Source organism: Crinia signifera, chromosome 1, assembly GCF_055691185.1.
Source record: "Crinia signifera chromosome 1, ASM5569118v1, whole genome shotgun sequence".
NCBI lineage: Eukaryota > Metazoa > Chordata > Amphibia > Anura > Myobatrachidae > Crinia > Crinia signifera.
Genome location: NC_139217.1, coordinates 332,350,371 through 332,365,125, shown reverse-complemented (window position 1 = coordinate 332,365,125; position 14,755 = coordinate 332,350,371). Strand labels below are relative to the sequence as shown.

At 40.0% G+C, this 14,755-nt stretch overlaps 2 protein-coding genes across 2 annotated transcripts; both read left to right on the top strand.

Moving 5' to 3' along the window:
- Positions 1–1,967: 1,967 nt before the first annotated feature.
- LOC146080035 (olfactory receptor 5V1-like) lies at positions 1,968–2,909 on the top strand. Its single transcript, XM_083186844.1, has one exon. It carries the CDS (start codon positions 1,968–1,970, stop codon positions 2,907–2,909), a length of 942 nt encoding a protein of 313 aa, XP_083042970.1.
- A 10,316-nt stretch (positions 2,910–13,225) lies between these two features.
- LOC146080032 (olfactory receptor 5V1-like) lies at positions 13,226–14,182 on the top strand. The gene has a single exon (XM_083186830.1). The coding sequence runs from the start codon at positions 13,226–13,228 to the stop codon at positions 14,180–14,182; it is 957 nt and encodes a 318-aa protein (XP_083042956.1).
- Positions 14,183–14,755: the final 573 nt, after the last annotated feature.

The window sequence follows — 14,755 nt, the reverse complement described above, 5'->3', positions numbered from 1 at the left end:
GCTGTCAGGCAATGCATCTGTTACCTTGAACTGTTGGGAATATTCATATCAGTTGCGTAAACATTTCAAGTCAAAGTATCTTTTCTCAAGATCTTTTGTTTTAGTCAGATAAAACAGGATAAATCAATTGCCCCACCCGAGGGGAATAATGCGTCTCATACTTTGCCAATTCAATACTATGCATCACAGTATTAAACAAAATCAGAGTCTATGTTTTGCATTATTCTGAATGGCCAATTGGCATTCAACTTGCTTGCGCCTCCCAAATGACAAGATATAGCTCCCATTGTGTTCTGTAACTATGGTCCTTATTCTGATCAGTGCGGCCGGATCCGAATATGCGGCCAGCACCGTGCGTCCTAAACGCCGCCTTCCATACGGATCGCCAACTCCGTCCGAACGCGGTAAGAAGCTGTCCGAACGGACCGCACGTGTATTTCTCATGAATACACCTCCTCCATCTCAGGGAACCTCCCCCATCATTCGATGGTCGCAGACCATCGAATGCAGGACCGAGTGGCCAGGCAGCTCCCGCAACCTCAGACCACACGGGCATTTCTCCGTGCAAAAGCAGGGATCTGGGCGGGCAGCTGACATCCGGCAATGTCATATGTCCGCTCCCTACACGTGCGTCACGACCGCATTACCATACGTACGCCCAGCGTTTGCATGGGAACTCCCATGAAACGCGGGGTGTAAACATATGGTAATGAGCCCAAACAGCCCTTCACACCCCTCTCCACCCCCTGTTCGTAGTGTACACATTTCATGCGGAATGTGGCCGTGCGTCCCGCTCGCACATGCGCAGAGACGCCTCTGCACATGCGCAGACACAAAACATCGGCGGCACGAACGCACGCGGATATTACTGCACCAACCAGAATAAGGGCCTATATGCTCATCAAAGCACGTATTCTCAATTGGGCAGATTTGCAAGCCTAATCAACAATACTCCCAACAGCTAGAGTACCCTCTCTGCACACCAGACAGAGATCTAATATAATACAATATCTATTATCTACAAGTATCGTATTTGCACTGTTAAGACAAGGATCACACATTCAAATGTGAGAATACAGACTACAGAATTAGTATCTTTCAGAATTTGTAAAATCTGGAATTCATTCTAAATATAGCAGGATACATATATCGGCTGTTTCTCTGGCAATCCAAAATGCATTATTGTCCTTCTACTGTTAAACATCTGAAACTGTGTCTCTCATAAGACAATAAAATGCACCACAGAGATGCCTGTCATGCACGATGTCCATGTCGACTTACGTCGAAATTCCGGACAAAAACATGTAAAAAACACATGTCGACCTATTGACTGTTGACCTTCCCATTGTCAACCTAAAGCTTATGTTGACCTTCTGACCCTGTCGACCTATTTCATGTGTTGACCTAAGCCCTGTTGACTTTTAGTTTTTTGAACTAATGTATGTTAACCTTCATAGTGTTGACCCTATGACAAATATCTCCATGAGATAGCACAGTGTTAAGGTGGCCATACACACACAGATTTATCTGCAGATCTGTCTGGTTGGAACAAAAACCTGGTTATGGATGAGAGCAAATGACAGTTGACCATTTGCTTGGAAATGCTGGGAAACTGACAAACTGTCATTCATCCATAACCAGGTTTTTGTTCCAACCAGCCAGATCTGCAGATAAATCTTACTAGTGTATGGACACCTTTAGAGTCAAAGGCGCAGTGTGAATGGGGTTCTGATCTTGGTTTCATCTGGGAATGACCCCTGGTGAGAATCCTGGCTTTTATCAGGGATTTTGTTTATGAAAAGTGTATTCATTATAGTGATAAGACATGCAAGCTTTGTAACAAAATAACAAAAAAATACGTTTTACCTTTCAGCATTAAACATCAGCAGGGAATGTGGAACTGACATAAAAAATCTGTTGTGATTGCAAATTGCATAGAACTGCTGTAGCCAACATAGCAGTATAAAATGAGAATGAATCAGACAATATTTAGCGACTTTATTATACTTGGATTATCAGATCGTCCTGACCTCAAAATCTTTCTATTTTGTGTACTGCTTTTTATGTATGCTGTCGCTTTACTGGGGAATCTCACGATCATATTGGTGTCTCAACTGGATAAGAGTCTGCAAAAGCCAATGTATTTTTTCTTGACAAATTTGTCTTTCTTGGATATTTGTTATACCTCAACCACCATGCCCAAAATGTTGCAAATACTCCTAGTAAAAATGAAAACAATCTCATTTGTTGGCTGTGTGATTCAGCTATATTTGTTTTTTGCATTTGTTGGCACAGAGTGTATTCTACTTGGAATTATGTCCTATGACCGATTTGTAGCCATATGTAATCCTCTCCAATATTTTGTTATAATGAACCAAAAATGTTCACGTCTTTTGGCAGGCGCCTCTTGGCTCTGTGGTTTTCTGAATTCTGTGGTACATACTATTTTTACTTTTCGCTTACATTTTTGCATCTCAAATGAGATTAATAATTTTTTTTGTGACATACCCCCGCTGTTATCTCTGGCCTGTGATGATACATTTCTCAATAAACTGTTGTTACAAACTATTGGGATTGTTATAGCTTGGACACCTTTTGTATGTATTATAGTGACTTACATATATATTATTGTGACTATATTGAAAATTAGATCAACTCAAGGAAGAAAAAAGGCCTTTTCCACCTGTCTCTCTCATGTAATAGTGGTTATTTTATACTATGGCACTTCTATTTTTAATTATATTAGACCAGTTTCTACGCATTTTTTAGATAAAGATAAAATAATCTCAGTCCTGTATAGTGTTGTGACTCCAATGTTAAACCCAATTATATACACTTTGAAAAATCAAGATGTTAAAAAAGCTATTGTTAAACAATTATTTTATATAGAACAATTTATTAAAAAATAAAATAAGACTTTTTTACAACTTAAGTAGATTTTAATTTAGATATTTAGATATTTTGCTTACAAAAAAACTGTCTTGCATCACATGATCCAATGACAGAAAATGATTGAAAACACTTTGGGGGAAATTTAATAGGATGAGAGATTTGGTAAGAAATCTCAATTTTTTTTAAAGTGCCAATCATTTACACTGCAAAACCAGTTTGATTTTGTTGTGTAAATGATTGCCACATTTAAAAAAAAGCTTTCTTACCAAATCTCTCACTTTCTGAATCTCTAATCTATTAAATTTCACCCTTGATTTTTATATTGGACCTGATTCTGAGGTGAGATCAAAGAAAAAAGTATCACAGTATCTGTGCACCTTGGCAAAACTGTTACATTTCAAGAGGTGCAAATACATAATTTTTTTTGCATGCAGGGTAAATGCTGTCTGCTTTTGCATGCAGTCAGCTGGACCACTTTATTTTAACACGGCAATTTAGATGTCAGTTTGGAAATACCCCTCTCGTCCCTTCCACACTGAAGAAATACATGTGTAATTCAGCAAATTACTGAGTTAACATTTTTATCCTGGTAATTTGCTGCTCAGTGTGAACTGCACCCGGCAATATGATCGGCATTTAAAATGCCAAGTCGCATGCCTGAAAGTGGTATTATTTTACGGAATCCCTCTTTCACAGATAAAAATATGTTCTTACAGTATATATGAGTAAATATTACGGCTATGCAGTGTGCACACAAGTCAATGCTTTAGCGGCTAGCCTTATTCATATTTTATTATTTACATTGTGGAATCAAAATAAATTTAATTTAGGTGCTTCTGAATCATGTTTGGTTTGTATCTAAAAATAGAGAACATATGCAGTCTCAATACGGTTGACAAGTTTCACATCATATGGTCTCCATGATACAGGTTTTACAATGTGGCCTTTCCTGGTCTAGCTTAATCCTGTTATTTACCCTCCTACCACCTCAAAATGACCCTCTGATTTATATCCTTATTTTTCTTTCTCTTTCTGTTCTTCTCTGACCACAGATTTATCTTTTCCTTCCTTGCTTGGTTCCCCCTCCATGTCCCTTACCCTTCACGCCCCTCCCTACTTACCTTTCACCCCCCCCCCCTTTCTGTTTTTTCTAATATAAGGATATAAGGTCCATTAGACTAATGGCAGTCAAACTGATGACAGATGAGCCACATTCCCTAAAGTATTGTTTATGAAAAGCTTTTCTGTACTTCATTGTTTCTGTACTGTATTACATTCATTCTATCTGTTAAGCGCCTTGAGTCCTATTGGAGAAAGAGCGCTATAGAATAAATTATTATTATTATTACTCAAAATAATGGAGACAGATAAGACAGCACTCAGAACAATGGTGGTCTGTGGAGTAGCACTCAGTCTGGCAATAGATTGGAGTGAAGGCAAACCCTCTGAGACTGTCAAGAAAAAATTCCTGACTGGGACAAATTGGCAGGAGTCCCTGGCTGGGACACCAGCAGAAAAAAAGTCCCTCCTTGGGACCGACAAGCATACATCCCTCCTTGGAATTGATAGACAGATTTGGGATAAACAGACTCAGGACCCCCTCCAGGGTGTGGATACTGAGAGCCCTCGACAATCTGAATTTCAATTTGTGCTCTGACTCAAGGAACTTGGCTTGACACTCAGACACTTGAAACTGGGGTCCACTTCACAGCACTCAAAAGTTGGGGTTGTTGCCAGATACAAGGAGATTGGACCCCATGAAGACCAGGCTGCGTAGAATCAGGGTGTTGAACTACATTACTCAGTTTGCAAACAGGACATGATTAAATAAATAAAGCAAAGTTTTGGTTCCTTCAGAACTTTTTTATGATTCTGATAGAATGTGTTATGTAAACTCTGAGCAAGAGTAGAGCTTAAAATTAAGTTGTTCCTTTCCCCTATGGACATATTAGCAGCAGGAATAACCTAAGGCATCTTGGCTCGGTTTGAGAGTCTCTCCAAGTTTTCTGCCAGTAGGAGAAAGTCATACTAGTTCTATGGAAAATGATGATTGGTATATTGTCAGCTAACCAGTGAAAACAATCCTCTCAGTGCCAGCTTTACTATAGGGACAATATTTGATTGATGTTAAAACTAAATTCTGCTCAAACTAATGAATCTGCTTTGAGATTTAGTATTAACATTTCCAAGCATAGCCAAGCATAGCCATGGAACAGATGAACTTACAGTAATTTGATGTATTTGAGAAACTTTAATGGCCTTATGAAAATAGGAACAGTACAGTAGACAGATCTGAGCCGAAGTAAAATAAATTGTCTGCACATATGGAAGACATTTTTCATCCTCCCCTAAATATATACAATATAGCAGTATGAAATAATATAGCAGTAATATATGTTATGCATATTTAGGGGACAGACTTGGACTGGTACTGGGGTATGGGGGTCTCTGGGGGGCCCACTACCTGAGTGCCCACCCCCTCCTAAAGGGATCAGGTTTCAGACTGGGGGGGGATCATCCAGGAATAAAATACTGTAGCAAATACTACACTGTACAAAAAAAGGAAAGTATTTCTTAAAGGTACTGATATAAAGTATGACATTCATTACAGCAATACATACCTTAGTGACCCATAGGGGGGGGTATTCAAATGTTTACTTTTGTGCATAATATTTTTCACACCTTTCAAATTCACACATCTGATGTCTTTTGAAGTGAAGGTCTGGTTTGCTATTCAAATATTTTTTCTTTAGAAACCTAATCTGTTGTAGTCAGGGCCGGTGCTAGGGTGTTCGGCGCCTCCCTGCAAACTCTAAATTTGCGCCCTCTCTTCCAAACTTCACATAATGGCCAAAAGTAATGCAGGTCACGCCTAAAGCCACAGTATTGCCACCTACACATAATACCCAGAGTACTGCAGGTTACACCTAATGCCCACAGTAATGCTGCTTACACATAATGCCAACAATACTACCACTTACACATAATGCCCAGAGTAATGCAGGTTACATATAATGCCCATAGTACCAGTTGCTTATACATAATGCCTAGACTAGAGGAATGCAGGTTACACATAATGCCCACAATAATGCTGCTTACACATTATGCCCCATACACAGAATGCCTATAGTAGTGCCCCATACACAAAATAAACAGAGAAGTGCAGCTTATAACGGAAACAGTAATGCTGCTTACACATAATGCCTGGGCTAGTTCTGCTTACACGCAATGGCCAGAGTAGCGCTGCATACACATTTATGCCAACAATAGCAGCGCTTATACATAATGGCCAGAGTAGAGCAGTGGCAGGTGTGGTGGGTGGGTGTGGCAATGATGTTGGTGGGTGAGGGTAGGCTCTGTGCTTATTATTATATAATGCCCAGAGCAGCGCTGCGTATGCATAATGGCCAGAGTAGTGACAGTTATGCATAATGCCCTGAGTATTGTCCACCCAATGCCCCCTTTCATCGTTACAACATGCAATCTGTCAACTTCCCTGTGTGTCTGTGTGTGTGTGTATATATATACTAGGTGATTCATCGAGCCCTGCGGGCGCTCTTCACACCATCATAAGGGGCTCCGCCCCCTTAACCTGTGAACACCTTTATTGCATAAAATATGGTTTGGGGATGGGTGTCGGCGTGCTGTGGATGGGGGAAAGCCTGGTGTGCCGTGGGTGGGGGAGGGGCGGGTGTGGGATGGGCGGGGGTGGTGTTTGACAGGTGAATGTGGGGGTGCTGCATGTGGTGCAGTGGCAGGTGTGGGTGTGGCAATGGAGGGGGTGGTTGAGGGTAGGCTCTGTGCTTATTATTTATTATATAGTCACTGGTGTGTTAGCAGGTAGGCCCTGTGCTTATTAAGGCACTCCTTATCAAGTACATTTAATAATTATCGCCATCAGCCCCATCCCTTCAATAATATATTGAATGATTTCTCCCCCCACCCCTTATAATCCATCATTATTTTTCTGACCTCGGCTGACTGGGATGAGTCCATCCTCCTTCTCCTCCTACATCTCATCCCCCAGTGTCAGACACAGTAGTGCAGTGCATGGGCTCATAACCACCATAGAGGGGAGAAAGTGCCAAGCAGGCACAAACACATCCAAGTGCTGGCCATGCACTGACAGGGGACAGAGTCTGCTGGTCTCCAGGCTCCCCCACCAGCAGTAGATCACCGCCCGGCTCCCGTAGCACGCACAATTCTGGGTATAATGCTACGGCGTGCCCAGGCTTACCCCATAATCCACTCCACAGCACACACACTTTTTGTCCGACGCTCCAGGGGTTCCACAGGCCTCCCGCTCTGCAGCCCTGCGCTGTTTGTGTAAGGAGGGTGGGGGAGGTGCTGTGGGCTGCTCACTCTGCGGGGACGGGGTTCGGAAGGATTCCTGCTTTTCAGGTAGGGGGTTGCAGCATGACGGCCGCTGTGTGGGGAGGAGGGCTCTGCCGACCGGCAACTCTGCAGGCCAGGTGCCACTGTGGGGTTGGGCGGACGCATGTTGTGCGGGGAGGGGGGTGCAGTGTGAAACCCGCTGTGTGTGGGGAGGAGGGCTCCAACGACCAGCTGCTCTGCAGATACCCGCTGTGTGTGTGGGGATGGGGGCATGCTGAGCATGTTAAACAGTCACACAGACTGTGTCTCCCAGCGTGTCCTCTCTGTCTGTCTCCTGACTTCCGTAGCGTGCCGTGGAGTCGGGCAGTTAAGCGGCAGGCTACAGACGGCCGAGTGCTGCGGCCGGTGCCGAAATTGAATTAAATGCCTCCGCTCCCATGTCCAGCACCCTGTATTTTTACAGGCACAGGCTGCGGCAGCCAGCAGCTACTGTACAGTACAGCAGGAAGCGCCTTCAAGGGCCGGCGCCTACCTGCTTTGCAGGCTGTGCTGAGCGGGTAGCGCCGGCCCTGGTTGTAGTTTTCTTGTTATCACACACTTTTATTCCCCTTTTTTAATCTCACACCCATTTGTTCCCATTTTTTGATTAAAGCAAATGCCATTTAATTCACATGGCCCTCACATGACTACACCCTGTTGTGTCCGGCACCATGGTTCTTAAAGGCAGATGTGCTAGCAGGTGGGTGCCACATTCAGGAAGCCACTGAGGAAGACAAAGAGCAGGGTATATGCAATGAGGTCTGCCGCCCACAGGAGAGAAGACGAGCCACAGCGCTGTCCCGGGAGCATGCTGCCACTGACCCAGCAGGGTGAACCGTCTGTCACACACACTTGTGCAACTTGTGTGTGAAGCAGTTGGGGGGGGGGAGGTTTTGCTGGTATACAGTCATTAGGTTGACGCTATTAAGGTCGACATGCATTGGGTCAACCACTGAAGGTCGGCAGTGCTTAGTTTGACATATGGAAAAGGTCAACACAATTATTAGGTCAACAATGGGAAAGTCAACAGTCAAAATTACAACATGGGTTTTTCACAGTTTTTCTGAGCCAACATGTGTTAAAAGGCAGTATTTTATGCCATACCATCCATTAGAGCATTGAGGGAGAATACAATATTTTTGTAGAACGTAGTGAGACACCGAGCCCGAAGCATGGCGAGCACACATAGTGCACTTTTTCGTTGTCGACTGTGTCAACATTAGGGACAAAAAAGTTAAAAACCCATGCCAACATTTTGACTGTGGACCTTTTGACGCTGACAACCTTAGCCATGTTGACCTTTTGTAAATGTCGACCTAAGCCCCGTTGACCTTCAGTGGCTGACCTAATGAATGATGACCTTAATTTGGTCAACCAAATGACACATACATGTTTTTCTGGTGTGCTTACACTCTATGTGGGGGGGATTTACATATACTCTATGGGGGGGGGTTCAAGTTTATCCTTAACTCCTTATAAAACAGGACATTTCATTAATTAAAACATAATTTTTTTTAAATAACACTTTTATCACCACACGATACCAAGGTGAATAAAATGACGAGAAAATTACCAAGTATAGACGACTATCTAAAGTTATCACCAAACATTTGAATAGGAAGCCCATTGAAAATGACTGTGAAATAAAAGATGTTAAAAAAACTGTCAACTTTTAAAAGATGGGGAAAGAATTGAATATCACACATATAAAAGATGTGAAATAAAGGGAGAAAAGGCATGAAAAATGGAACAAACTAACATTTGAATACCCCCATAGTGTTCAATTAAAACTTGACACTTACTCGGTCTTTTAAAAAGCCAGTGAAGTATAACAGTGACAATATATGAATGGTGATCAAGTGCAAAAATAATAAAATTATAGTGGTATGTCCAGTATATGTATTTATTTTAGAATAAAATGTCTTGTAATCACTCCCATATCAAATCAAATAGTAATAGCTATTGGATGTTCTGAGAACATTCTTAAATGTAGTAGATTATATCATAAAGAGACTACTGTAGTAATACATAAGATTCCTAGAACTCTTAAATATTGTAGTAGTGCTACATGTTTTCTGCTTGGACTGATGGCAATGCAGTAGTTATCTAATAAACAATTAGAGAATTTTAACTCTAATCCACAATGTATTCCAATTCTGGTGTATATCCTGTATCTCACATACAGAACTATATTAGGGGCATAAGTGTGTTAGCCAATTACTATTTAATATATCAACTACTGCCATTAGTATATTCCTGAAAGGAAATTCGGCTTCTTTTATGCACAATGTATTACCTAATATTATCCAATCCACAAAACTATTTTTTTTTCAATATCCATCAGAGTCTGTATATTATTAATAAGCTAATAACTTCCCAGGGTATATATTAGTATGTATTAATGAAATAGCTCTTCTGAATTTTTCAGTGGAATACTGGATGGTTAATTACCTTATATCATGTGACCCAACATTTGACTAGTATGCACACCATTGGGTTTAAGTACTACTGTATAGACCCTTAGACCAGACATTCCAAACACTGGTCCTCAAGGCACACTAACAGTGCAGGTTGAAGTGATATCCAGTCTTCAGCATGAATGGTTAAATCTAAATAACTGAGGTACTGATTAAAGCCCCGTACACACAGGGGAGATATACAGTATTGCTCAGCAATATATTGCTAGCAATATATTTCTGAGCAATATATTGCTCTGTGTCTCCTGTTCATCAGCGTCCAGAGATGGTCGCTGATGAAAAAGAAACTGCCGGGGTAAGCCCGGCAGTGGTAATCAGCTGGTCGCAGGAGCATGTTCCTGCGACCAGCGATCCCTACAGGGGCAAAAACGGGAGTGCGCACCTGGTGATAGATCGCCGGTGCACACTCCCATTGCGGGCAATATGGTCGCTCAGCGACCATATTTCCCACAATATTACACAAAATCGCCCCAGTGTGTACGCACCTTTAGTCACATGTACTCAAGCATTGATATTACAAAAACCTTGACTGTTAGTGAATCTTGAAAACTGATGCTGGGAATATCTACATTCGACTGATTGTGATGAGAATTGTTTTGGTTTAAAGGTCAAACACAGTTCTTAGACACTTTACCCCAGCATGTCTAGCTTATATACAGAGCTTGAATACTCTATTCCTATAATCTATTTTTTATCACCAGTGACATTAGTCACAGACTCTTCCCTCAGCCAATCAGCAGCAGGCTCTGTGGGAGCTTCTGCGTGACTCCATAGAAGCCCATGTTATGAGTTTAACCTGGCCTGCAAATGGTAAGAACAACTCAGGCTGACCACAAGGTGACCCCATTGAAGGCACATTTGTAAAGTATACTAATTAGTATTTTTACTGTAGTCCTCAGAAGATAATATGGCAAAGGGATTAATTAAAGTACAGTTGAACATTTGTATAACAAATACATTTGTTCTGTCAGACCTACTGTAAATTAGAATAATTAAATGATATCCCCATCTGATCATCCTGTAATCCCACAACACAGAAGAGCTAGATTACCATTTTATATAAATAGTTGACCTACAGTATAGTCTTTATTACAGCACAAGGTTTCCTATGTTTATGCTGGCTGACTGTGTTTCTTCAGAGACTATTACATAGTATGACTTTTACAATACCTGCCCTGATACAGGAAATAATAACTAGTGTATCATCTGAAATTAGAACTTCAAAATACTGTAGCACTATGTGTGCAACTGTTTTTTTACATTATAACTGCAGTACAGAAACGTAACATTACAGACATGTCAATATTACAGAAAGTCGCTGGAGATATAAACTGTAATGTTCTATATGAAGCATGAATTGTAAGTGGAAGAATGGAAGGCTTTTACAGATTGAAATATGTATTTGTCAAAATGTAAAATGGGCTTCAGACATTATTTCCTTATATTATAATATATTTATTTTTCTGAATGTTAGAAATGGCATTCTTCGGTTGCATGGATGCATGTTGAGGAATGAACACGTGCCAAGTGTAAAATGTCTGTTTTCTCCTTCATTGCTCCACTGTCCGATGTCACATTAAGATACGGTACTGTAATACATAACTCAGATTCTTTCTAGGTCTCTGAGCTACACAATAGCTTAAATGTGATCAAAATTCATCTACTGTAGTAGTTTTTGTTTGATGACAAACAAACAGACAGACAAACAGAACAAAATAACTAGACCTAACCATAACCTTCTGCCTAACCTATGACATTTTAAACTTGTCGATATCATTAATGTTGAATTTCTGCTTATGGTAGACTGCATACCAGCTGTATAATATATACTGTTAGATTTCAATATCTTCATACTTAACAAATTCACTTATCAGGTTAATCTTAAGCAGATTGGTGTCTATGGGGGAAATTTACTATGATGGAAGTTCTACAGTATTTCACAAGATGTTGATATTGGCAACCACTCAGAATCTACTATATTTTTACATATTTGTATTGGAAACAATTGGCAGCCACAGTTTCATGCATTTGTTACTTTTGTTTTGTTCTGCACTATTTTTTTTGTACTGTGTTTTTATGGTTTTACTCGACCTTGCCTATTTATAGAAACTGTTAACATATAGAGTTAGTTAGGGTAGTACATTAGGGTTAACAGTGCTTACTTACAGCACTGGGGTCTTGGGTTCTAGTTAAACCAAGATCCTATCTACATTTTGTGAAGTTTGTATGTTGTCTTTGTGTTCTTGTGGGTTTCTTCTAGGTAGAACAATTTCGTGCTATAATGTCTAAAGACACATTTGTGATTTAAGCTTCGTACACATGGAGTGATTTGGTCACTGAGCGATTTTGACTTAATATCACTCAGCGATAAATTGCTCAGTGACCAAATCACAAAGTCACTGAAGGAGAATGCTGAACCGGTACTGGGCCTGGTGCAGGAGTGCGCTCCTAGCAACCGTTGCCCCATACACACGGGGATATGGTCGCTCAGTGACCATATGCCTGGCAATATAGACTTAAATCGCCACATGTGTATGGGGCTTTAGGGGTCTATGTCCTGAGACTTGAAGACAGATAAAGTGGATTGAGATAAAGAACCAACAAACCAGCTTCTAACTGACATTTTTCAAACACAACCAGTCAAGAGCGAACTAACCCCTCAATTGACTTCTGATAAAAATATAAACTATTATGTGGGTATGTCTCTACCTTGCAGACTACATAAAGTGATTGAGCCCTATTGATGGTAAGGCGGTATATACAGTAGAAACAGCTATGAATTGGATTGGGTTGGCTACTCTGTCCAATGAAAACTAAACTGAACAAACAATTCAGTAGTCAAGTAAAATCCATTGAATGATTGCAATATACGCAAGGATATGTATTGTTTTTCCTAGTACATAGAATATGTTACATGAAGACTTTTGGTGGTGAAATATTTCACTTATTAACAATTATAAATCTGTGTAACTTGTCTATATTTAAACATCATATTCTTTAAATATTATGCCAGACCACAAACTTATTAAAACTATTTTGTTTTTATTTCAATGGTTGCAGTTGATGTTGGTTAAAATAATGACAAAAAAGTAAAACATACTGGAATCAAAAAAAAAAATTAGGTCAGCTTCAATATAGAAATTTTTTAATTTACAGAAAACTTCAGACATGCAATTTTCTATACAGAAAGCTTATAACTGTAAGGGGAAACATATTCAAATATGCTGTGCATTTTGTTTTTTAAAAAACAGTCAAATCCAGTTGACGTATTAACTACCATTTGTAAACTTACTTCTTTCTTAATTTAAAAAATAGATCATGAAATTGAAAACAGAAGAAGCCTTCTGTGAATAAAGAAAGGTTCTATGAAAAAGTGCTGTGGTAATTCATGCAATGATGGGAATGGTTTTATTTCAGTGGTGATGGTTTAACCTGCTATAAATAAAAAGTAATTGAAATTTTACAAACCGCTACAATCCACAATGAGTGTAAATGTAACACAATCCACAGATTTCCTCATATTAAGTATGTCAAACCACCCAAAACTCAAAGCATTTATGTTTCTTATGCTTCTTCTTATTTATATGCTGGCATTAGCAGGGAATACAGCCATCCTTCTGGTGTCACAAATGGATAAAAGTCTACATACGCCAATGTACTTCTTTTTGGGTAATTTATCCTTCATAGACATTTGTAATACTTCAACAACTATGCCCAAAATGTTGCAAATACTTCTAGCGGAGAGAAAATCTATCTCGTTTGGTGCCTGTGCAACTCAGCTTTATTTCTTTTTGACATTTGTGGGTACCGAGTGTGTTCTGCTTGGTGTGATGTCTTATGACAGATTTTTGGCCATATGTCACCCACTCCGTTACACAGATATGATGAATCATAAAATGTGTGTAAACTTGGCTTATTTATCTTGGTTAAGCGGCTTGATGAATTCTGTAATCCATACAGTTTGCACTTTCTGTCTGCAGTTTTGTGGTATAAGGATCAATTACTTTTTCTGTGACATCCCCCCACTACTTTCCCTTTCTTGCGATGATACATCAGTTAATGAAATATTGCTACTCTTCACTGGCATTTTCATTGGGTGGGTACCCTTCCTGTGCATAATTGTCACATATGTATACATTATTGTGACTATAATGAAGATGAAATCTAATGAACGAAGACAGAAAGCATTTTCTACTTGTGCATCTCATCTTACTGTAGTATTTTTATACTATGGAAGCGCAATTTCGAGCTATTGGAGACCATCCGCTACATATAGTTTGGGCAAAGATCGACTCATTTCTGTCCTATATAGCATTGTGACTCCAATGCTGAACCCATTTATATACTCGTTGAAAAATAAGGATATGAAATTTGCTATGAGCAGACAGTTCCTCCATAGAAAAAGAATACAAATGTCACTTTTTAAAGGAATCCAATAATTTATGAAAAATTATCTGATATTTTTCTCCTACCCAGGAATCCAGCTCTATTATATGGAATAAATGTATCTCCGATCATCAAATCCATCAGTGAGGAGCTAAGGGGCTGGAAACACATGACTCTCTCATATTTAGGTAGGGCAGCCCTTATTAAAATGATGATCTCCCCCCCCCCCCCGCCTTCTATATATCTTACAGGCGTTACCTATTCTTCTCACCAAGGAAGATAAACAAATAGTTTTGATCATTCCTCTGGCGAGATGGCAGAGCTCATGTTAGCCTCAGGAAATTTTGGCAACTCAAATTTAATGGTGGCAAGAACTTCCCTAATATTATTGACTACAACCACGCCCCTTTAATGAGATTTCTGTCCGATTGGCTACAAAACCTAGGGGTCTATGCCAATGTATCCCTTGAATCTCAATTTCTACCCACAATGGCTCTCAAATCTTTCATCCACATTCATGATCAGGAGCTTCCAGAGGAGGTTCGGGATAATCCTTTACTAATGACGACTAAATGACTTTGGCACATCCTACACCATAAATATTGTCTTAATGCCCACACATTGAT